General features: G+C 44.6%; 1 protein-coding gene across 6 annotated transcripts in view; it reads left to right on the top strand.

Moving 5' to 3' along the window:
- The first annotated feature begins 1,135 nt into the window (after positions 1–1,135).
- The window catches only part of RNF157 (ring finger protein 157), a 96,040-nt gene continuing 72,280 nt past the window's right edge, over positions 1,136–24,895 (top strand). For 5 of the 6 annotated variants that reach the window (XM_060764638.2, XM_060764635.2, XM_060764639.2 and 2 more), the window contains exon 1: positions 1,136–1,568. In XM_060764638.2, coding sequence (XP_060620621.2) covers positions 1,478–1,568 — 91 coding nt within the window. In that variant the 5' untranslated portion in view covers positions 1,136–1,477. Of the gene's footprint in view, positions 1,569–1,598; positions 1,846–24,895 lie in introns of those variants that run through there. The other variant, XM_060764636.2, reaches the window with a different exon arrangement.

The raw sequence follows: 24,895 nt of genomic DNA, 5'->3' as shown, positions 1-24,895 counted from the left end.
CTTACAGTACAGTTCAGAGTTAGGGTAAGGGCTAGGGTTTCACCATTAAAGAACTCTTAGGGTAAGGGTTAGGGCAAGGTTTAGTGTTTGGGTTAGGATTATGGTTAGGGTAACGGGTTAAGGTTAGAGTATGGTTTTGGGTAAGGTTTAGGGTTTGGGTTTGGGTTAGGGTAAGGGCAAGGTTTAGGGCAGGGGTCTTCAAAGTAAGGCCTAAGGGCCGGATACGGCCCTCCAAGGTCATTTAGCTGGCCCTCGCTCAGGGTCAACCTAAGTCTGAAATGACTTGAAAGCACACAACAACAACAACAACAACAACAACAATCCTATCTCATCAGCCAAAAGCAGGCCCACACTTCCCATTGAAATACTAATAAATTTAAATTTGTTTAAATTGTTCTTCATTTTAATTATTGTATTGTTTTAAAGTGTTTTTGCACTACAAATAAGATATGTACAGTGTGCATAGGAATTCACTTATGTTTTTTCAAGCTATAATCCGACCCTCCAACAGTTCCGAGGGACTGTGACCTGGCCCTCTGTTTAAAAAGTTTGCAGACCCCTGGTTTAGGGTTTGGGTTAAGGTTATGGTTAGGGGTTGTGGTTAGGGTACAGTTTAGGGTTAGGGTAAGGTTTAGGGTTTGGGCAAGGTTCAGGGTTTGGGTTATGGTTAGGGGTTGTGGTTAGGGTACAGTTTAGGGTTAGGGTTAGTGTAAGGGGTTAGGCTTAGGTTTACGGTAGGGTTCAGGTTTAGGGTAAGGGTTTCACCATGCAAGAACTCTTCCATTCCTTCTATATTTTCTGTTTCTGGCCTGGCTTACATGAGCGAAGTCTCTCTTGCGCAACCTGCGCCCAAAAAGGAGCGATGCGGCATCTCCGTAACGCTGGGAGCTTCCGGACCCAGCTATCATACTATTGCCCGCCCCCGCCCTGAACTGCCCTGCCTCCAGGCTCTGGGATCCTCAGGGGCTGCCTTTCGGGGAGGCGCCAGGGAAGGCGAGAGAGCCCGGGGATCCCCTCGCTCGCGTTGCGCCCAGGGCAGAGGAGGAGGAACCGAGTGGCACCCAGAGCTCCTCAGAGCAGGAGGAGGAGGAGGGATGCGGGGAGGAGGAGGAGGAGGGGGGTGCCTTTAGCTGTATCCTCCTCTTTACTCGGCTGCTGATCCTGGCTCTGGAGCTGGAGCAGGAGGAGCAGCAGCAAGAGCGGCAGCATCAGGCAGGGCCACCCCCGGAGGGCAGCAGCGGGCCACTCACTGCGGCATCCCAGCTGCTAAGAGAGAGGGAGAGGGAGAGAGGGAGAGGCAGCAGGAGCCCGCGGTGCCCCCTCGTCCCCGCCCGGCTTTAGAGAGGGCCCAGGTGCCGCCCCTCCCTCTCTGCCCTCCCCTTCTTCTTCCTCCGCTCCTTCTTCTTCTCCTTCTCCTTCTCCGGGGCCCCTTCTCCGCCCGCCCGCCCCAGATGCCCTCTGCGGCGCGGGAAGCAGCATGGGCGCCCTCAGCAGCAGGCAGAACGCCGGCGAGGAGGAGGTGGACAGCCTCCCCTCGCATGCCATCTACAGATATCCTCCTAAATCCGGTAAGCCTTTTAAAGGGAGAGGGAGAGGGAGGGAAGGAAGGAAGGGAGCAAGAGGAGGCGGCAGCTGGGGCGCAATGTGACCGGGGACTGCCTGCCTGCCTCTCTCTCTGCTTGGGAACTCCGTCCCAATGCGGCTTGGTGCGCTCTGCAAGGCGCTTGCCCCTGCCCCTGCCTCCTCTTGCTTCTCCTCGCGGGAAGCGAGCTGAGCCTCTCCTCGGCGGCGGCGGCGTCTCGTGAGGAGGGAGCGGCGACCTTCATGGCCTCACCATGCTTGTTGGTAAAGAGCCCTCCCTTTCCCCCCTTGACCTCTGGGGCGCCCCGCTTGGCCTCCTGCTCCCCGAGGCGCTCCCCTGCCCCACAAGGCTGGCTTTCCTTCCCTCCCGACTTGCGCCGCGCCTCCTGACCCGAGAAAAGGTTGGGCTTGGTAGCCAGGCGCCCTTCTGCTCCCGCCCTGCCCCAGCCTCCCCTCCAATCCTGGGGCCATGGCGGGATGCAGGGATGGGGCGTCCAGCAACCCATGGTGCTTGCCTGGGGCAAGGAAGGGCCGTATAGAGTATATCTTTCACAAGACACTGCAACATGCCTGTCTCCATCTTGTAGAGGCTGGTATATTGCACAGGTTCTCTTATAGGTTCTCTTATTTATGGTATATACCAGGTATGGGCAAACTTGGGCCCTCCCTCCAGGTGTTTTGGACTTCAACTCCCACCATTCCTGACAGCCTCTGGCCCTTTCCTTTCCCCCCTCAGCCGCTTAAGCAGCTGAGGGGGAAAAGGAAGCCGGCTGAGGCCAGGAATGGTGGGACTTGAAGCCCAAACACCTGGAGGGAGGGCCCAAGTTTGCTCATACCTGGTATATATGGTTCTCTGCCAGCTTTTGGGTTCCCTCTCTGCAAGGGAATAGGAAGATATGGGGGTTTGAAAATGGTGACTGGGATGCAGTGACTTACTGGGATTTCGGTGGCTGAACTTCCTTGAGAAATGTGTCAAGTTTCCTTCTGATTAAATATTTCACTTTTGGGTCACTTTTCATTGATTTTTGTTCCTGTGACAGCAGATAGGCATGCAAAGCAGGTAGAGATTAGGTTCTTGTGGGGTTTTTTGGGCTATAGGGCCATGTTCTAGAGGCATTTCTCCTGACGTTTTGCCTGCATCTATGGCAAGCATCCTCAGAGGTAGTGACTACCACTACCTCAGAGGTAGTGACTACCTCTGACAAGCATCCTCAGAGGTAGTGACTACCTCTGAGGATGCTTGCCACAGATGCAGGCGAAACGTCAGGAGAAATGCCTCTAGAATATGGCCCTATAGCCTGAAAAAACCCACAAGAACCTAGTGATTCCAGCCATGAAAGCCTTCGACAATACAGGTAGAGATTCTTTTAGTGCAGGCATGAGCAAACTTGGGCTCTCTGGGTGTTTTGGACTCCAACTCCTACCATTCCTAACAGCCTCAGGCCCCTTCCTTTTACCCCTCAGCCACTTGAGCTAAGGGGATCCCATTTGTGGTCAGGACCCAGAGTTGAAGAAGTTGTGAGCTAGAGCATACCAGGTATTATTATTATTATTATTATTTTATATTTATTTTCCCCGCAGGAGGGTCAAAGCAGCTTAACATAAAAGCATCAGCATAACAATTTAAAATATACAAATATATGAACATGAAAACTGGATTAAATATAAAAAGGTAAAGGTTTCCCCTTGACATTAAGTCTAGTCGAGTCCAACTCTGAGGGTGGTGGTGTTCTTCTGCATTTCTAAGCCGAAGAGCCTCCAAGCTCATATGGCCAGCATGACTGCATGGAGCACCAGTACCTTCGTGCCAAAGCGATACCTATTGATCTACTCACATTTGCATGTTTTCGAACTGCTAGGTTGGCAGAAGCTGGGGCTAGCAAGAGGGGCTCACCCTGTCCCATGGAGTCAAACCATCAACCTTCCGGTCAGCAGGTTCTGCAGCTTAGTGGTTTAACCCACTGTGCCACTGCAGATCCTAAATATAAATAGTAAATACAAATAGTATTTAAATATAAATAGTATTTTAAAATTCCCCTTTAAAAGTCATTAAAACAAATTTAAAGTTTAAAACCCCAGCCATCTCTGAAATGATCTTAAACACCTTCAGATTGTAAATTTAAAAGGCAAATTAAGACTGCTCTTCACTATCTTCTGCCTTTGCTAAGGCAAGTAAATGCACAGGACCAGTACATGTAAGATCAATGACAACACTGTAGTCCGTGTGTTACCATTACTTCCTAACTGTGAGAGCTGTTCAGCAGTGGAACTCTCTGATCCAGAGTGTGGTGGAGTCTCCTTCTTTGGAGGCTTTTAAGCAAGGGCTGGATAGCCATCTGTTGGGGACGATTTTCCTGCTTCTTGGCAGGGGGTTGGACTGGATGGCCCACGAGGTCTCTTCCAACTATGATTCTATCATTTTATGATCTCGTATATATACCCAGCTGACCTGTTTCACTCTGTATCCCATTTGCAAAGAGCTCTGTGGTGGCAGTCTGATCCTGTGCACTTGCAAGGCAAAACAGTCCCACAGAATCCTTCGTTATGAATAAAATGGCCTTCTGGGACAGCATCCTATGCCTGATATCCTTTGCATGATTACTTGCAAGTGTCTCCAGTTTCCAGTGATGGAACATGCTTTTGAGTACATGTATTTACAGTGAATGCTTCAGAGTAATATTCCAGAACAATAAACCCTTCAGTTTATGAAGTATTGTTAAACTGCTTTCACTATTGTAATTCTCAAGGGTTGCTGCAGAATTTGAGGAAGGGAGGCGTCCTTTTTTCCACCATGGAGGTGGCACGTAAAGCCATGTCTCTTTTAATTATTTTTAATCACATGTTTTGAAGACCTAATTCCCACTGGGATGGTGTAATGCAAAACAAAAGAGATTTGTGGTTTGAGATGCTCAGAAAGGCATCTAACCCTTTTGTTTCTGTACTCCAGAGAAAGCCCGCTAGAGGCAAAGGCTGATTTCTTCTCAGAAATATTCTTGTTTTACACTCTGGAAAGAAGTGGTTTGAATGTGTGCCAGTGCAGGGTGATGCTAGGATGGTGTCCTGGCCACGGCATGGGCCTAACCATTAGCCACCTTGTATGCCCACATTCCCCTCTACTTTGAGCCCACGTCCCCTCAATTTTTAAAGTGTATTTTCTTTAAATATCTGGCAAATAGTTAAAATGTCACTACAATTCTTTTTCGTTCAATTTTGCATTTGTCATTCCACTTGGCATCCTGGAATATAATTGAACGCATATGAGCAAATCTTTGGAAAAAAATCCCTGGAATTTTGGCTCCAATAAATGTTTTCCTTAGTTTTGCACTGTTCAGTGAGGTTTACTTCCAGATATGCCACCCCAGAGTTGAAGGCTCGTTTAAGATTCATTTCTGATGTTGTTTCTCAGGGCCCTTTCACACTACACAACTACGGCACTATGGTCCTATTATTATTATTATTATTATTATTATTATTATTATCATTATTTATATCCTGCCATCATCTCCCAAAAGTGACTCGGGGTGGCTTGCAAAAAGCACATAGTAGTGCTGCAGAAACATATAAAATACAGTAAAATACACAAAGACTTATAAAACAATAGCAATATCAATTGACATAAAACAGATTTACATAAAAAGCTGTTTACAAAACTCCCACTCAATTTAAATAAAATGTTCAGTAAAATGCAGCAATAGCAGCAGATTAAAATGGGCAGTATCATTTTCAAGTCACTTTAAAGTGTTGGAGTCAAATAATTGGATTGGTCCTCAATTTTAGCTGATGTTTTAGCCAAGACCTGCTTAAAAAGCCATGTTTTCAAGTCCTTCTGGAAACATTAGAGTGTAGGGGCTAGCCTAGTTTCCCCTGGGAGGGCGTTCCAAAGCCAAGGGGCCACCACCGAGAAGGCCCTCTCCCTTGTCCCCACCAACTGCACTTGAGAAGGAGGTGGCACCGAAAGGAGGGCCTCCCCGGCAGATCTAGGCCTGCACTAGTTCATAGGGAGGGATGCAGTCACAAAGATAGGCTGGACTCAAACTGTGTAGGGCTTTGTAGGTAATAACCTGCACTTTGAATTTGGATCAGAAACTTGTCGGCAGCCAATGGAGCTGCTTTGATAGAGGCATGGTATGCTCCCTATAGCTAGCAACCTGGTTGCGGACCTTTGTACTAATTGCAGTTTCCCAGCTGTCTTCAAAGGCAGCCCCACATAGAGTGCATTGCGATAATCAATTCTAGATGTAACTAAGGCGTGGACCACTGTGGCCAAATCAGGCTTTGTGAGGTATGGTCACAGCTGGTGCACAAGTTTCAACTTCAAAGGCACTCCTGGCCACTGCTGACACCTGAGCTTCAAGTGTCAGTGCTGAGTCCAGGAGGACCTCCAGACTGCAGATCTGTGTCTTCAGGGGGAGTGTAACCCTGGTTGTTACCCTATACACTTTTAACTACCATGTCAACATTCTGTGGCATTCTGGGATGTGCAGTATAGAGAGGGGGCATTTAAAATTCCCATCCATTAAGCTCTATAGCAAGTATGGGCAAACTTCAGCCCTCCAGGAGTTTTGGACTTCAGCTCCCTGCAGCATCAGCCACTTTGGCCAATGGTAGGTATTCTGGGAGCTGTAGTCCAAAACACCTGGAAGACCAGAGTTTGAGAATCACTGGCCTAGATCCTCTCCAAATTGCAAATCCCAGTATACCCATGACAATTAAAGTGGATTCCTTGTACTGTAACTGTGTGAAGGGCCTTTTGTTCTATTTCATATTTTGGTTACAACATGGCAATTCCTTTCTTATGTGTACTTGATGGGAAATAAGTGGCGCTGAACACACTGGGAAATATTTTCAAATATATTTATTTATCGTGTCAGTATCAACCAGTCAATTGTATTAAATTTTTAACAATTTTTTAACAAACAGAAAAAACAGAGTTTGCAAGCTTGGTAGTTGATTAAATGTCCTTTGACCAGTATCTGGTCACTTGGAGTGCCTCTGGTGTTGCTGCAAGAAGGTCCTCCATTGTGCATGTGGCGGGCATGTGCATGTGGAGGTCCTCCATTGTGCATGTAGCAGCTATTTTCAAATTGGCGTGCAAAGAATACGGTATTGCGTGGTTATAGTTTTCTGTCGAGTTACTAACAGTGCGTATATGCAGCAGTTAGAGATCCTGAACAAAGCATTGTTGTGCTACACTACTAACAAGCTTGATAGCAACTCAGATTTAATGTTTGCTCAGAATAAGATTTGTGAGGACTAGTTTTTTAACTATTGGCATCATTTTGGAATTCCCTCGATTTTATGAAAGTTTAATCAAAAATAGGCATAGGATCAAATCTTAAATATTTTTAATGTAACTCATACTGTAACTCATAATGTAACTTTAATGTAACTCATCAGATATTTTGAAAATGAAATAATGTCTCTTGACCTTTGAAAATTATTTCTGAGGCACGGGAGATATTTAACGGTGACTGATAATTGTGTTAGTCTGTTAGGAGCTTCAGATAAACGAAAGAAACAGTCCTCAATGTTTATGTTTCCTTAAGTCACTTACTAAATTGCCAGCAAGGATATTTTCAAAGTCACTGCTTACATAAACTCATATTTTTGTATTGAAAATACATGCTTGGTTTTTCCAGCAAGCCAAACAGAATTAGTTTGCCGACATCTGACTGGCTGTTGACATTTAAGCAATGTCTTTTCCTCCAGTTTGGATAAAAGGTAGTTGGTCTGAGGGATTCATAATCTTAAAGAGATTGTGGTTGTCTCTCGCCCTCAGAAAAAAAAAACAGATCAAAAACACCCAAACAATACATTTCTTTGGTCAGCCATTGAAATTATCTTTCACTATTACTCAGAGTTCCACATTCTCCTATATTGGTTGCAGGTCCACTATTGGGGCAACTCATCTCTTTAATTGCTCTGGGTTTTATCTCCCTTTTTAGCCATGATTGCTTTATGATAGCTTTCCATCAGGACTTGCTTTTTTTTTTTTTTTTGTCCTGTCAGGAGCGACCTGAGAAACTGTGAGTCGCTTCTGGTGTGAGAGAATTGGCCGTCTGCAAGGACGTTGCCCAGGGGATGCCTGGATGATTTTATGTTTTATCATCCTTGTGGGAGGCTTCTCTCATGTCCCCGTATGGAGCTGGAGCTGATAGAGGGAGCTCATCCGCCTCTCCCCGGATCTGAACCTACGACCTGTCGGTCTTCAGTCCTGCCGGCACAGGGGTTTAACCCACTGCGCCACATGCCAGAACAGTTTGAAATTTCTGGGATCAAATTACTTAGCTGCGACTCCCAGAATCCCTCAGCAGTATGGCCAATGGGCATCTTGGCTTTGGGATTCTTGGAGTTGTACTCCAAAAAACATTCCAAATTTTTATATGGTGGCCCTGACACTGTAGCCCTGTGGCCCCTGCAGGCTATTTTCCACCCCCAGAGAGCTGGTATGTCAGTGGCCCAAAACCTGTTGCAATTGAAGTCATTTTTCCATTTGGGCCCAATAGAGTTTTACTTTGTAGAGCAGGTATGGACAAACTTAAGCCCTCAAGGTGTTTTGGACTTCAATTCCCAGCTGTTAGGAATTGTGGGAGTTGAAGTACAAAACATGTGGAGGGCTGAATTTTGCCCTTGCCTGTTGTAGAGCATTGGCCACACTATTCTGAGTGTATCTATTGCGCACAAGCAAAGCAATTTGATACTAGTTTAGCACCCATGGCTCTCGCCTATGGAATGTTGTAATGCAGAAAGGACTTTATTTTGTAAGTAGCATTTCTTTATTGCTTCTTAATCAATCGGAGCTCTAGAAGCAATGCATGAGGGGTAAAGGTTTTTCCCTGACAGTAAGTCCAGTCATCTCTGACTCTGAGGGGTGGTGCTAATTTCCATTCTAAGCCAAAGAGCCGGCGTTGTCCGTAGACATCTCCAAGGTAATGTGGCCGGCACGGCCACATGGACTGCCGTTATCTTCCCGCCGGAGTGGTACCTATTGATATACTGACATTTGCATGTTTTCGAACTGCTAGGTTGGCAGAAGCTGGGGCTGACAGCAGAAGCTCATGCCACTCCCTGGGTATGAACCTGTGACCTTTCAGTCAGCAAGCTCAGCAGCTCAGCAGTTTAACTCACTGTGCCACTGGGAGCTCAAAAAAAAAAAATTAATAGAAGCATTACATAAATAATGTAAAGCATCAATTAAAATTTCTTGTTCAAAATGGCTGTAAGACCAGACAAATAGTTTAGAAGACAGCCTTATCAAGCACTCCTGTTTTTAAGATCCAAAAACCAACCAAAATAGCAAAGTGTTCACTATCCACTGGAAACTCAGGCCCCTTCTACACTACCATATAAAATCCAGATCATCTGCTTTGAACTTGATTATTTGACAGTGTAGATTCATATAATCTAGTTCAAAGCAGATAATGTGGTTTATCTGCTTTGATAATCTGGATTATATTGCAGTGTAGAAGAGGCCTCAAAGGAATGGAGCCAGCCTGCCTTCTTATGGAGAGAATTCCACTAATGGGGTGGTGCTATGGAGAAAACTCTGTCATGTGTACTCATCACACGGATGTAACTTGATCTCCACTCGTGGGCTTTGATTTCAGAGAGGCTTATTTTGGCGGAGACAGTGTTGCAGATATTCAGGCCCCAAGATTTGCAATTCTCTACTATAAAACTCTAGTACCCTTCTTCAAATATAGTACTTCTATGATGCCCTATAAGAGAATTGTTGTTGTTGTTGTTGTTGTTGTTGTTGTTGTTGTTGTTGTGTGCCTTCAAGTTGTTTCTGACTTTGGACAATCCTAAGGCAAAACAAAACATGACATCCCAGGATTCCATAGGATTTGAGCCATGATAGTTGAAATGGTATTATACTTTTGTACTGTTTTTACCTGTTGTGTGTTATATGTACACCCAGAAGTGCCTTGTAAACCACCCTGAGTCCCTTTGGGGAAGTGGTGGCAGGATATAAATTATTATTATTGTTATTATTATTATTATTATTATTATTATTATTAATGTGCTGTACTTGCATAGTTTAGATATATTCAAAGATGTATTTCCAACAAGTGGCAAGCTTTTAGATCTCTGGTTCAAAAGTGTGGGGCTTCTGTGTTTCCAAACACCGCTGCACTTATATACCCCAAAGGAGTCAGTCGCCACAGCCAAGGTTATGAGATTTTGAGATCTGATGCTCTGAGGTGTCAGGACCTTGCCTGGTTGTAAACCATTTTTAGATATAGGCATTGTATTGATAAAACAAATTCTTGTTATTTCTAGTTGACCAAAAATATGTCTTCGAACTTTATGTTTTTACTTAAAATACTGATAGGTTATCTTTTGACCTTGAGACCATCATATGGATTACAAACTACATATTGTAGAAGAACGTTGAACAACAGAGCACAGTCATCCACAACAAGCAAGCTATCTCAGGCAAGGCTCACATGGCCAAAGATTTGGAGCTTCAAAACTTTTAGTACAATGTTTTTAGGACAACCTCAGTGGCCTTAGGCTTAGAGATTTTAATGATAATGATAAATGTTGCTATTTTAATGCTTATTTTACATGGTTTATGTAATGTGTTTATGCAATGTGTTGGTTTATTGTTTATATGTTTGGGTTGGGGGTGATGTTGTTCTTGTATTATGCTTTTGTTTTTTCCTATTTGTTCACTTCTTTGAGTCCCACATGTGTGAGAAAAGTGGGATAAAATTATTATTATTATTATTATTATTATTATTATTATCAACAACAACAACAACAAACCATCAAATGATAACCTGAACAGGAATAATTTGGCTGTCCTCTAGAAACCAAGGAATGAAAGGGCTATCCAATTTTCTGGGGGAATTCTACAGTTAAGAGTGTTATCACATAAAAGGCCCCATTACATATCCCCAGTGAATTTAGCCATTTTCAGTGGTAGGACATACAATATGGCCTTTGGGAGAAGACTGTGAAATATTGACAGGTTCATTGGCGGGCAGAGATTTGCAGATATGCTGAACTGAAACCATTTTGTTTGTTTTTTTTTGTTTTGTTTTTTACAGGCAACAAGGTTCTTGAAGATTTGAGTTTACTCTTTATCCTTTAGAACAGTGTTTATCAACCTGTGGGTCCCCAGATGTTTTGGCCTTTAACTCCCAGAAATACTAACATCTGGTAAACTGGCTGGGATTTCTGGGAGTTGTAGGCCAAAACACCTGGGTACTCGCAAGTTGAGCACCATGGCTTTAGAAGTTACTTCCTGTGATCCAGAATGATGATGATGATGATAATAATAATAATAATAACTTTATTTTTATACCACGCCAACCATCTCCCCTAGGGGCGGCTTACAAGGGACACGCCCAAGATTACAATTAAAACACACATGTAAAACACTTTAACCAATTAAAACATCAGATAAAACAAATAACAACAATTGAAATCAATATAAAAACAATATGGCTGAATGATGTCCTTAATGCCCCTGGTAGTTTCTGGACTCTAAATTCTATTACTGTTGAAGCTTCTGAAATTACCATAAATGGATTGGATATGGGTGTCCGTAGGGGTTAGTTAGCCTAATGCTGGAGACTAAAGTTTTAGTAGCATGTGACAGATTTTATATGTTAAGGGACATGGGATGCAGGGGTGAGAGCTGCATTGAGATGGATGGTTACCAGAAAACCACATTCTTGGCTTTTCCACTGGCTGGGCACATGTATGACTGGTTTCTTATTCTCTCTTTGATTTATAAAGCTGGTGAAATATAAGTGACTTAGATAAATCTCATTCTGTTTTGCTGACCTTTGAATTTGTTAGCTACCCTAGGCCTTCAGGATACGACAGGCTATAAATCAAAATAAATATGATGGGGTTATTGAGGTGTAGTCAAAGGGGGTGGACATCCTGCTGGTTGCTAACTTACTCTGTTGGTGCTTAGTTGATATTAGCACAGTTCTCTGTACTAGGCAATCTGTTTTAAATAATTTGTGGCCATCTTTAGTAGAGACTGGCCTCTGTCTGGAACATACCCATTGTTTACACCTTTGAATGGGGCTGGGGAGAAACGAATGAAGCCTACCTGTGCTGCTTTGCAGTCCCAAAAGTGCCAGCAGTCTGGTGTGCAGTTATAAATTTAGGCACAAGCTAAGGAAAATTCATCTTAGCGTAGACAATAATAAATTACAGTAGAGTCTTGCTTATTCAACCTTCACTTATCCAACATTCTGTATTATCCAACACAGTCCAGGGTGGGAGAAAGAAAGAACCCTTGTCTGTTTTGGTGCTAAATTCGTAAATACAGTAATTATTACATAATGTTACCATGAATTGAACTGCTTTTTCTGTGGATTTGTTGTAACACTTGATGTTTGGTGCTTAATATGTTAAAATTATAACGTAATTTGATGTTTAATAGGTGTGTCCTTAATCCCTCCTTATTGTCCAACATTTTTGCTTATCCAACATTCTGCCAGCCCGTTTATGTTGGATAAACAAGACTCTACTATACTATGAAAGGGTCAAAATCCAGTTGTTTTGCTGCCACTGTCTTCCCAGAAGCTTGACCCTGCGAGGTAGGCAGGGGGTAGTCTGTAAATGAAAACAGAAATGATTTTCTATTACTTCTGATTTTGATATGATTTTGCAGAATGGGCTGTAGGTGTAACAGGATAGTGAAAAATGACTGCTAACTCTGGTGCAATCACTCACTCTGCCAAAGGACAGAGTGGCTTTTAATAAATGAGTTAATTGATGGATGCATGGATGTTGAGGGGCAGGATCTAATAATGCAGGCTGCCCTGAGTCCCCCCTCAGGGGTGAGAAGGGCAGGGTAAAAATATAGGAAATAAATAAATAAATAAAGTTTGGGGAGAGGGGTAATGCTAATGTGGCCTCTTAAACATTATATAGACTTAGCACAGGAGTGGGAGTCATGTAGCCCTCCAGATGTTGTTAGACCAGGCATGGGCAAACTTGGATCCTCCAGGTGTTTTAGACTTTCAACTCCAACAATTCCTAACAGAATTGTAGAAGTTGAAGTCCAAAACACCTGGAGGGCCCAAGTTTTCCCATGCCTGTGTTAGAACAACTATAGCCCAACAGCATCTAGCAGGAAATCTTTTGCTTACTGTAGTCCTCAGTGTTCTTAGTTGCTGGCCATGCTACTTTGAGGTATTCTAAGAGTTCAACATAATTTTCCCACCTTGGAGGTGCCATATTGTAGCTATAATGCTTGGAGTTCCATACTGTCTGGATTTGTGCCATCACAATAGGAGTTTCCATATAGCAGCTCCATGTTTCTGACAGAGACTGGCAGGGCTTTGTCCGTCTAATGAACCATGACAGTCTTGGCTAGGCTGGAGAGGCTATATGTCTGCTGTGATTGTGCCACACTGGTACCGTGCAGACTTTTTGGCAGCTAAAGTTTCCCATTGGGGTATTGTGGTGAGTTGAGTTTGGCCCTAAGTAAAGAGTGTGTATATGGAACGTGTATTTCTAAAAGGATTCAAAAGCTTGTTTTAGAAAATCTGTAAAGTATAATATGAAGGGCTGTAATAGAGTAATTCTTGATTATAACTGTGCTGCTCTTGTGCATTCTCAGGTAATAGCATGGGTTTTCCATAAAAGATAGACATGGCACAATAAGTAATTTAAAAACAACAGGGTGGCATTTCATTAGCAAAATAAACTGCATAAAGATGTGATTTAGAGAGTGGATGATGGTATTGATTATGTGTGCAAAGAAAAATGGTAGATGGTCAGCTTTTCTGTGATTAAACATCAGTTGGGAGTGATAATGGTTCATCTGCATACATTAACCATTGGTATATTTTCTAATCATACAAATATTGAATTAATTACAGGGGAGTTTTCGAGTAACATATTCTTTCTTAATTCATTTTGTTCTGGCGCTATATAGGGGGAGGCAGCTATTTCTTGTAAATCTTGCATGTTTACTCTGTCAGAATTGCCTAGTATGGATCAAAGGAAGTACAGTCAGTATATTGACTGATATGCTAAATACACTGAGTGTCATATTGTCAATTTTATCTAGAAATTAGCACAATTTTCACAATGGGAATCTCACTTCTTGTCTTGAACTTAGTCTTTCCTAGGTCTCCGAACATTGAAAGATGCTCATTATCTTACCCAGAGGAGAACTTGAAAAGTTTCTGGCAATTCAGGGAGATTTCTTAAGTCATCCATGACCAAGCAGTAGCAGCATCATACTATGGATCCCAGAGGATCATTCTCATTAGTTGTGGATGAAATGAATCCATAGGTTGGATAGTTGTTTTTAAGACATTTTTTCGTGTCAGAAGCAACTTGAGAAATTGCAAGTAGTTTCTGGTGTGATAGAACTTGCTGTCTGCGAGGATGATGCCATGGGGATGCCTGGATATGTTACCATCCTGTGGGAGGCTTCTCTCATGTCCCTGCATGGGAAGCTGGGGCTGAAAAAGGGAGCTCACCCCATCTCATGGATTTGAACTGCCAACCTTCAGGTCAGCAGTTCAGCCAGCACAAGGGTTTAACCCATTGCACCACTGTTGCAAATGAATATATGTCATGACATGCGAATGCCATAGGATGCATCCAAATGGGAAAATCCCAGGTTTTGTTCCTGTTCTTTCGTGTTTTATATGGAATTAAAATAAAGAGATAGCAATCTGGAGAACTGCATAAAAAGTCGCTAGTGCCAAGAACTAATGCTAAACATTATTGGATAAATCAAATGTGCATGGTTCTTCAAAACAAAATGAAAAAGAACAGGAACAAAATCTGGGACTTTTGGGTCTTTTTCATCAACCAGGATGACCCTAGAGTCGCATACAACTCTGCCCCTTCATAAATTCCCTCATAGTCAAATTTCACCACCTGGCTTTGGGTGTTATAGATAATTCTGACCATGTATGTATGTGCAAATAGTCTAAAAGCTGGGGAAAAATCAAATTAAAGAACATTTCTCCTCCCAAGCATTTCAAAGAAGGGATACTCAAGCTGTATATTGTGAAGTGATCTTAATTGAAACTGCTGACCCTCTCAGATTCTTAGTTGTTTGCATTATATATTTTCTAAGCTGTTGTAAGGTAGAAGTTTGTCAGAATTATTATTTTTTCTGAATCCACACAAAAATAGATCTAGGTGGGAGGCATTTTGTGGCCTTTTCAGCAAAAAGCTTGTAGTTAGTGGTAGTATTTTAGATACAGAAATTGTATTGTCTCCCCCCCCCCCCCCCCTAATTAGTGCTCAAAAGAAACATTTCACTCTGGCCCCTTCCATACAGCTGAATAAAACCCCACATTATCTGCTTTGAACTGGGATATATGGCAGTGTGGACTCAGAAAACCCAGTTCAAAGCAAATATTGTGGGATTTTTTGCCTTGATATTCTAGGATACATGGCTGTGTGGAAAGGTCCTCCATGTGTGTTTTCTGGCATTGGCTGTTTGCTTGTTATAGAATACACTGGATTCTGCTCCCACAAACATTTCTGTGAACATGGGAGGTTTTTATACCTGATAAGACACTGAGATTCTAATTAAGGCTAGTGAATCCTCAAGAACCAGTACGGTACAGTGGTTTGAGTATTGGACTGTAACTCTGGAAAACCAGAGTTCGACTCTCCACTTGACCATGGAAAACTATTTCATGATTTGAGCAAGTCGCATACTCTCAGCCTCGGAGGCAGGCAGTGGCGACCCCTCCCCTCAACACACTTTGTGAAGAAAATCCATAATAGGTTATTTTTAGGTAAGTCACAAATTACTTGAAGGCACACCAAATTCCATCTTAATTAACTAAGTGCTAATTTTTAGAATCTGCTCTAAACTCTGAAATGTTCAATAGCTAGACTGTTTCTTGAGAGACAGAGGAAATTAACATTTCATCAGCTTAAAGCCATGATGGGGTTGCAGTGGTGCCGAGGATTAAACCACTCAGTTGCAGAACTTGCTGACCGGAAGGTCAGCGGTTCAAATCCGCAGCTTCCGTTGTTAGCCCCAGCTTCTGCCAACCTAGTAGCAAATGTGAGTAGATCAATAGGTACTGCTTCAGCGGGAAGGTAATGGTGCTCCATTCTGTCATGCTGGCCGCATGACCTTGGAGGTATCTACAGGCAATGCCAGCTCTTCAGCTTAGAAATGGAGATGAGCACCACCCCCCTGAGTTGGAATCGACTAGACCAGTGGGTCCCAAGATGTTTTGGCCTTCAACTCCCAGAAATCCTAGCAGCTGGTAAACTGACTGGGATTTCTGGAAGTTATAGGCCAAAACACCTGGGGACACACAGGTTGAGAATCACTGGACTGGACTTAATGTTGAGAGGAAGACTTCACCTTTACTTTTACTATCAGCCACGTTAGCTACATGGGACCTCCATGTTTGGAAGCCGTATACCTCTGAATATTCAGTACTGGTGACATGTTGCAGACAAGAGCTGCCTATCATGTCAGGCTTACTAAAAACATCAAGCTGATCACAGTGAGACATAATACCTTTTCCAAACTGTGAATCCTTCAAGTAATTCACTGGGCTGGCTCTTAATGTTTGCTACATGGAGAGAACAAGTCTCAAATAAAAATTAAAACATTGCTTTGCCATCTTATGAATACCTGCGGTTTCTCAACCTTCTCTGCAGTGACACAGGCCTGCAGCAATGTGGGTCTCTTGGAAAAGAAGATTTTTGCGCTTAAGTGGATTACCTGAACAGCTTGTGGCACGTGGCCTGATCGTCCCCTTGTTGACGAACAAAGTGCTCCCTGGGTAATGCTGCCTGCTGTTTTCCAGACCATAAACCCTTCCCTTTCTGATCTCTCTCAGACTTTCTAATCTCTCCATTTGCAAAGCAGGGCATGTGTAGACAGCTGTTTAAACTGCTCCTCTTTACAGATCCCAGGCAACTCCCTCCTCACCCAAAATACGTTGTGTCTGATGAGTTTTCAACATCAGGTTGGAAGCCACAAAGACATCAATTCAGTCAAAAATGAAATAGCCTTCGTGCTATTCTGCTCTGACTTCTATCACTTTTATTAGATATAAGCATGATTCCTGCCATACATGATTTGGCCCCTCTCTAATATTTTTGAAACTTCTTTCGTTTTGGATATTCCCTCTTTTTCTTCGTGTCTTCCGTGAAATGCACACCTATGGGTTCTCCTGTGCGCATGCGCAGCAATCCGGAACTTCTAGAATTTTAATGAATTTTTAAATGATTATTTTAGAGAGTAAGGACAGGCCCCGCCCACTCCCCGCCCCCCCGGTATATCAGCCCCCGCAGGCGTCCCAGAGGTAGTTCCTTTTTCCGCGCCAAACAGGCAGCATCGTCAGGACTTCTCCTTTCTTTTGGACTCTATTGGCTTTTGACCAGGACTCTCCTCGACTACCAGACCTCTCCTTCCCCTGACCACGGACCGGCTGACGACTATTCTATCAGGCTAGATGTCTTCCCTCTGTTTTAAAAATTGTTCCTCCTGCGGGACTAACCTCCCCGAGGCAGACAAACATTCTAAATGCCTTCTCTGTCTGGGAGAGACTCACAATCTCCAGACTTGCGAGATTTGCCTTAGCTTTACATCTAGAGCTCGAAAAGGCAGAGATGCCAGATTAAAAGCGCTTTTGTATGAGCGGGCCCTGGCCCCGCAAGCTCCTCCCGCTCCCTCCCAATCCTCCCCTGTTCAATATACCTCCCAGCCTCCCTCCCCACGCGCTGGGGATAGGCGGGATGGAGAACAAGCGGACTCTCCCACTGTGGAGCCGCAGAAAAAGAAATCAAAAACAACTAAACAGACCACGAGGTCTTCAAAAACAAAAGAGAAAGCAAACAAACAAAAAAAGGGACGGCAACTCACTGGCACACAGCCCTTGAGTCCCCCTGTATTACAGTCTGTGCCTTTTCTCCCCGGTTCCACGTTGCAGCTCCAAGAACCGCTCCCCTCCCTCCTCCACATGGAAGACCCCTCCCATCTCCCTCCTCTCGAGCTCCTGGCTCCGCACATGGAGCTGGAACCGCAGCCTCCTCCAGACGCTTCCCTCTCCCCCCCGCCTCTCCCACCCTCTCAAAACTCACCTCCTCCTTCGCTCAGCCCTCCCCAATCCCCGGAACCAGAGGAATCACCTTCCTCGGCTCGGCCCAGCGCCTCTGCGCACCCCAGCGGACGCCGCCGCCGCTCTCCATCCCCGGATCCACGCCAACCCACAACTCCTTCTCTTCCCCCTCCCAAGAGAACACGCACAATGCCTCCTTCCCACCAACAGCCTTATGGGTACCAGGAATATCCTTACCATATGTACCCTCCCCCTCCTCCCTTCCCAGTTTATCCCTTCTACTACCCACCCCCTCCCCCTGATTCATTCAAGGGGATGCACCCTCCTCATTACTCGGACCCAAACTTTCTCCACCCCCCCCCCCCGCGAACCTCCTTCAGCTACACTCTCTCGTCCCCCAGACCCCCAGGGAGACATGGATCCCCAGGCTTTCAATTCAGAACCGGCTATGCCCCACCAAATTGAAACAGATACAGTGGATTTGGAGGCCACGAGTGACACACCAGTCATTCAAGACCCCCAACCAGACCCTGACCCGTCTCCTCAACATTTGGAAGATTTTAAAAATTTCTCAGCTCTACTAATAAGGCTTGCCAAAGCCTTAAACCTTACCACTCCTGAACCTTCAGATACTGTATCAGATCCATGCTTTACATCCACTGAACAACAAACGCCTACATCTACTGTGTTACCCACACTTCCATTTCTCTTGAAAATCCTAAAAAATACAGGAGTTGCCCCAGCCTTGGTTCCAGCAACCCCTAAAAGAGCAGAAAATTTATACCGTATTGATCTTTCCACAGCCTCATGGCTTGCTAAGATGCCTAAGGCAAACTCTGTGGTGACCGATGCTCAACCAAAACCTACCCAAACAAACCAGGCATCTCCCTCTGACAAAGAAGGGAGAAAGCTAGATACTATGGCCAAAAAATTCTATTCCTCAGCGTGCCTTTTCGCACGCATGGCCCATTATGGGGTTTACATGAGTGTTTACCAGACTTTACTCTGGAACAAGATATCCCCTTACCTAGAACTCTTACCACCAGCTGAACAACCAATGGCTAAGGCTTATCAACAAGAAGCCCTGCTTTTAGCCAAACTGCAAAAAGACCTTGCAAGAAACACTGCTGATAATTCTGGGAAACTAATTGCAGGATCAGTAGCCCTTCGCCGTCATGCATGGCTTAGAGCTGCTATCCTCTCCCATTCCCAACGCTCTCTCATTGAGAATCTCCCTATGGATGAGGCAGGTCTATTTAACCCTGAGACTGACTCACAGCTTAAACACTCTCACGAGATGAAGCAAACAGTGTACAAATATGACCAACAACCATACACTTACCAACGGCAACGCTGGGGCTCCTACTATTTTCGCCCCCACTACTACAACAGGCCTTACAACAACTCATTCTACAGAGGACGACAGCGACCATATGCGCCCACTGCAGCCACGAGACGCCCTCCACTTCCCGCAAGAGGTCAGTACCGTGGTACCAGACCCCCAAACAACAACAGAAGACGTTTTTAGTATGCTCATCCCCCCTCCCCCAACCCAATACCTCACTTACCTCAACAGACTACATTCCTTCCTCCCACAGTGGCAATCCATAACCACGGACACTTGGGTCCTTGATATAATTGATAGAGGTTATGCAATTGAGTTTAAGAACTACCCACCTGTTGGGAAGGTCATCATCACACAACCCTCCCAGACCATATGGGACGAGGTTCACTCCTTGCTCATTAAAGGAGCAATCTCCTCCATACCTTCACACACATCTAACACCTGCTTTTATTCTCGGTATTTTCTCATAGACAAGAGAGATGGCGGACTTCGGCCCATTTTGGACCTCCGCAAACTCAACACCTTTATTGCCCCACGCAAATTTCGCATGGTCACTCTTCCCAACATCCTTCCCTTCATTCCCGAAGGGGCATGGTTAGCAACGATTGACCTACGGGATGCATACTTCCACATCTCAATCAGACACTCCCACCGAAGGTTTCTTACCTTTACGGTCCAAAATTACCATTTTTCGTTTAATTCTCTACCCTTTGGTTTGTCTACCGCCCCCAGGGTGTTTACAAAATGCATGGCGGTCATCGCCGCTCACCTCCGACAACAAGGCATAACAGTTTTTCCGTACCTGGATGACTGGATGTTGGCCTCAACTTCAAGGTCTCAATTATGCACAGATATTCATTACACCTTATCTCTTTTGCAGGATCTCGGCCTAGTGGTGAACCACGAAAAATCTCATCTTCAGCCAACTCAACGCATCCAATTCATAGGAGCCATCATAGACTCCACACTCCAAAGAGCCTTCCTCCCAGAGGACCGCTTTTTGAAACTTCAACAAGCTATTCTTTCACTCATCCAAGCACAACAAGCCTCAGCTTGGGCTATCCAATCTATACTTGGCCATATGGCATCTACCACCAGCGTAACCCCCTTTGCCCGGCTTCGGATGAGGCCGCTGCAGAACTGGTTCATCAGAACTTTCGACCCCCTCCGCGATCCACAGTCCCGGATCCTCTACCCCCCACACACGGTGCTACACTCCCTCACATGGTGGACAAGAGCACTCAATGTTCGCCTAGGCATGCCATTCATACTACCACACCCGTCCATGTCCCTGACAACAGACGCCTCCAACTCAGGCTGGGGAGCACATCTCAAGGGATTCAAAGTCAGCGGTCACTGGCTCCCTCAGGAGCGCCGCCTTCACATAAATGCACTGGAAATGATGGCGGTGGAGAAGGCCCTTCGAGCCTTCGCCCGTATCACCTCCAACCATATAGTCCAAATAGTAACAGACAACACCGCAGTCAAATATTACGTCAACAAACAAGGGGGAACTCGTTCCCAAATACTGACATCAATCTCAACTCGCATCTGGGAATGGTGCATTCAGAAAAACATCCTCCTTTCGGCCATCCACCTACCGGGCCAAGACAACACATTGGCAGATTCTCTAAGCAGAACATCAAAGAACAACCACGAATGGCACCTCCACAGATCCCAATTCCAAGCCATCACACACAAATGGGGGATACCCACAATAGATCTATTCGCATCCCCAGTGAACACCCAATGCCCAACATACTGCGCAAGACTCCCCCCTCACGCATCCCCAGGTTGTCTCGGGGACGCATTCCTCTTCCGGTGGACAATGAACCTCATCTACATGTTTCCACCCCTCCCTCTCCTATCCCCTGTCATAGCCAAGATAATTCAGGACAAATCGGATTGCATTCTCATCGCCCCTTGGTGGCCACGCCAACACTGGTTCGCCACACTCCTCCAAATTTCCAACAGGGAATACTTCCATCTAGATTCCTTCCCAGACCTCCTCACGGTGGAGAACGGGCTCGTTCTCCACCCAGACCTCCCCTCCCTCCGCTTAACGGCATGGAGGATCAGACCACAATAAATCTATCGGAGGAAGTATCACGCATACTCCTCGCCGCTCATAAACCATCCACCACAAAATCTTATGAGTATAAGTGGTCATTATTCACTACATTCACAAGATCAGTTGGACACAACCCTTCCACAGCCCCCGTCCCCATAGTGTTGGACTTCCTAGTCCACCTTTCCAAAAAGGGTTTTTCCCTCTCTTCAGTTAAATGCTACCTTGCTGCTATATCCTCCTTTAGAAGAAAATGTGGCTTGCCGTCCCTTTTTCAAGATCATTTGGTCCAATTGTTTTTGAAAGGATACAAAAATATCCACCCGCCTGTCGCCCCCCCTCCCCCACAATGGAGCCTAGAGCTGGTGCTATCCCAGCTATCAAAGCCGCCCTTTGAGCCCATGGCCTCCAATGACATATCTCACCTCTCTTGGAAGACAGCATTCCTGGTGGCCATCACCTCGGCCAAAAGAGCCAGTGAACTCACGGCCCTCAGATCGGACCCACCGTACGTGAGGTTCCACGAGGACAAGGTTGTCCTGCGTACCGATGTCACTTTCTTAACTAAAGTGGTTTCTCACTTCCACATGTCTCAAGACATCATATTACCAGCATTCTTTCCGAATCCATCGTCTCCACTAGAGGTAGCCCTCCATTCTCTAGATGTCAAGAGGGCCATTTCATTCTATTTACATAGGACATCCCCTCATAGGAAATCCCCAAGGCTCTTTTTAAAATACAGGAAAGACATGATGGGGCACCCTGTCTCTTCCCAGGGTATAGCCTCCTGGATCGTATCAACGATCAAACTAGCCTATCAATTGGCAGGAAAGCAGCCGCCATCTCACGTGGTGGCACACTCAACCAGATCACTCTCCACCTCCCAAGCCTTTTTGCGTGGAGTTCCGCTTGATCAGATCTGTAGAGCGGCAACATGGTCCACACCGTCCACGTTTGCATCACACTACAAACTGGATGTGTTGGCAAAAAAAGATGCAGCCTTCGGCAGAGCTGTACTGTTTTCCTGTGTGGCATGACCCACCTCCAGGTCAGTAGCTTGCTATTCACCCATAGGTGTGCATTTCACGGAAGACACGAAGAAAAAATAAAGGTTGCTTACCTGTAACCGTATTTCTTCGAGTGTCTATCCGTGAAATTCACACAACCCGCCCATCCTCCCCTCTGTCATGCCTCCATTAACTTCTATTTGGCGCTAGGGGAACTACCTCTGGGACGCCTGCGGGGGCTGATATACCGGGGGGGCGGGGAGTGGGCGGGGCCTGTCCTTACTCTCTAAAATAATCATTTAAAAATTCATTAAAATTCTAGAAGTTCCGGATTGCTGCGCATGCGCACAGGAGAACCCATAGGTGTGAATTTCACGGATAGACACTCGAAGAAATACGGTTACAGGTAAGCAACCTTTATTTCCTCCCTGACCTCATTTATTCCTCATGACCTCAAACTCAGTAGATTTCTTTAGGGATCTTCTCTCCCTCAATAGTTTAACCGTCTTTAATTAGGTTTTAGTTCTCTTGAGATGAATGCCTCTCAGTTAGCTGTAACTGGCTTCTTTTTTGTAATAGTAGTAGACTGCTAACTCTCCTTCAACACCACCCCCCCCCCCCCATATAATATATCACCCAAGACATAATTTTGGAATTGGAAAAAATACTGTTTCTTTCCCTGTAGTGTTATTGTTGTATAAAATAATGTGAGTGGCTAGCATTTATATGGAGCCTTCTGAGCCTTTGAAATATGACCTAGCCATTACTCACTTACTTAGGCAATCCCTCGTAGTCCGAAGATGATGGTCCTCCAAGTGTAGTGTCCTGGCGGTGGGTCCATAGGTGACTGTGGTGCCCTATTCTTGATCTGCATTTTCTCCCACAGTAAGGGCATCAGTTTCCAGGTGGAAGGCGGTCCCGGTCGGGGTTGGCTTGACGCGCCTTCCTCTTCGCACGTTTCTCTCTTTCGCCCTCCATTTGTGCCTCTACCTAGCCATTACCTTAGTATTGTCCTCATTTTTCAAATAAGCACTATTTTAGGTGCAGTGAATGTCCTTCAGCTTTCCTGAGCATGGTGGGAGTTGTTCAGCAGCAATACGTCTTGTCCCCTAGAAACCCTCCAAAGGGATTTTGTGCCCTCTAGTCCCACTATTCGAATGAAATTAAGCAGCTGGTCTAGTCATCTTCAATAAGTGGGTTACTATCTTGTCCTTTACCTGGATCAGAAACAAAACTAAACATTGTTTTGCAAATAAAAGATGTATTAGTTTTGTTTTGTTTTTTTTAGTAGTGCAGGACTCTGGCAACATTCAACCAAATTGATCTAAATAAAACATTCAGCAATATTTTGCAAATATTTGAAGGTGGCAGAATACTTAATAATGCAGATAAGGAATTCTTTCAGGAAGTATGGCTTCAGTCTGGAGATGAAGACATAACAACTGGGCCCCTTCTTTGTATCCTATTAAGCAGTTCATTGCTCTTTCCACCGCAGACTTGCACATTTATGTTGGTGTATATATGGATTGGCTATATATACTAGGAATAAAAGCAATCAGCAAGAAAATACAGAAATTGAGACTCTGGTGGTACGGCCAAGTAATGAGAAAAGAACCAACATCTGTAGCACAAATAGCACTACATTTGGAGATTACAGGACAACGACCACGTGGACAGCCAAATAAAAGATGGATGGACACCATCAACAAAGACATGCGTGCTGCCAACATGAGAGCTGAGGATGCCCAAAACAAAGCCCTGTAGAAATGACAGTCACAATGCTAACCCCTCCATTGGGATAATAATTTAGAAAGAAGATGTATGAATTAGCCCCACGGTGGCTACATGCTGCATGGGATTGATCCAGAATTATCCGGGGAAATACCACCTTAATGCAGCCTTGCTCCCAGTTGCCCAGAGTTTGGGAAAGCCCAGATCCTGTTTATTGGTATTGTACCTGTTGACTGTAATGTTCTCCACCATGAGATTAGTAAGATTGCTGGCCATCCCTACACAAGCAATTCTGAGGAGTCAAGACTGCAGTTGTTGTAGGTTTTTTCGGGCTATATGGTCATGTTCTAGAGCATGGCCATATAGCTAAAAAAAACCCCTACAACAACCCAGTGATTCCGGCCATGAAAGCCTTCGACAAGACTGCAGTTATCCCTGCTGAGAGGGAATCCAGTTAAATCTTTAATATATAAGTGCATTTAGCTCACTGAATTTTGCATATAAAGGTTTCCTTTTTGTGCCACGAGTTATTTAGCTGTTTACTGGATGGAATATCAGATAGGAAGATCATTTTAATAACGGTAAAATCGTATTGTCCTAATACTAAATATCCTTCACTGACCAGACCACAATCTGATTAAAAAGGAATCCTGATTTTTAATCAGTGATTAATGTATTAAGACTTCCAGTCATATTTTCACAGATGGGCATTGCTGGGTGGGCAGGCAGGCGGGCAAGTAATGTTGGTTTCAGATAATAGCTTTTTGGGCACAAATTGTCTTCTTCCATTTTTTTTATATAACCCCAAAGTAGGAGCGGCAGATTTTAATGGCACACAGATCAAGAGCTTTATCTTTAAGGCTCCTTCCACACAGCTTTATAAAATCCACATTGAACTGGATTATATGGCAGTGTGGACTCAGATAATCCAGTTCAAAGCAGATATTGTGGATTATCTGCCTTGATATTCTGGGTTATATGGCTGTGTGGAAGGGCCCTAAGTTGCTAGTGCCCAGATGATTATGAAGTAACAAATAGAAGGCAGTGAATGGCTCAAAAAGATGTTCCTTTGAATGGATATCTGTCATTGAGATATGTGACTATAACAAAGAGGCAAGACCTT

This window comes from Anolis sagrei, chromosome 2, assembly GCF_037176765.1.
Source record: "Anolis sagrei isolate rAnoSag1 chromosome 2, rAnoSag1.mat, whole genome shotgun sequence".
Classification (NCBI taxonomy): Eukaryota; Metazoa; Chordata; class Lepidosauria; order Squamata; family Dactyloidae; genus Anolis; species Anolis sagrei.
The sequence above is the reverse complement of the archived record's forward strand: the minus strand, read 5'-3'. Positions and strand labels throughout refer to the sequence as shown.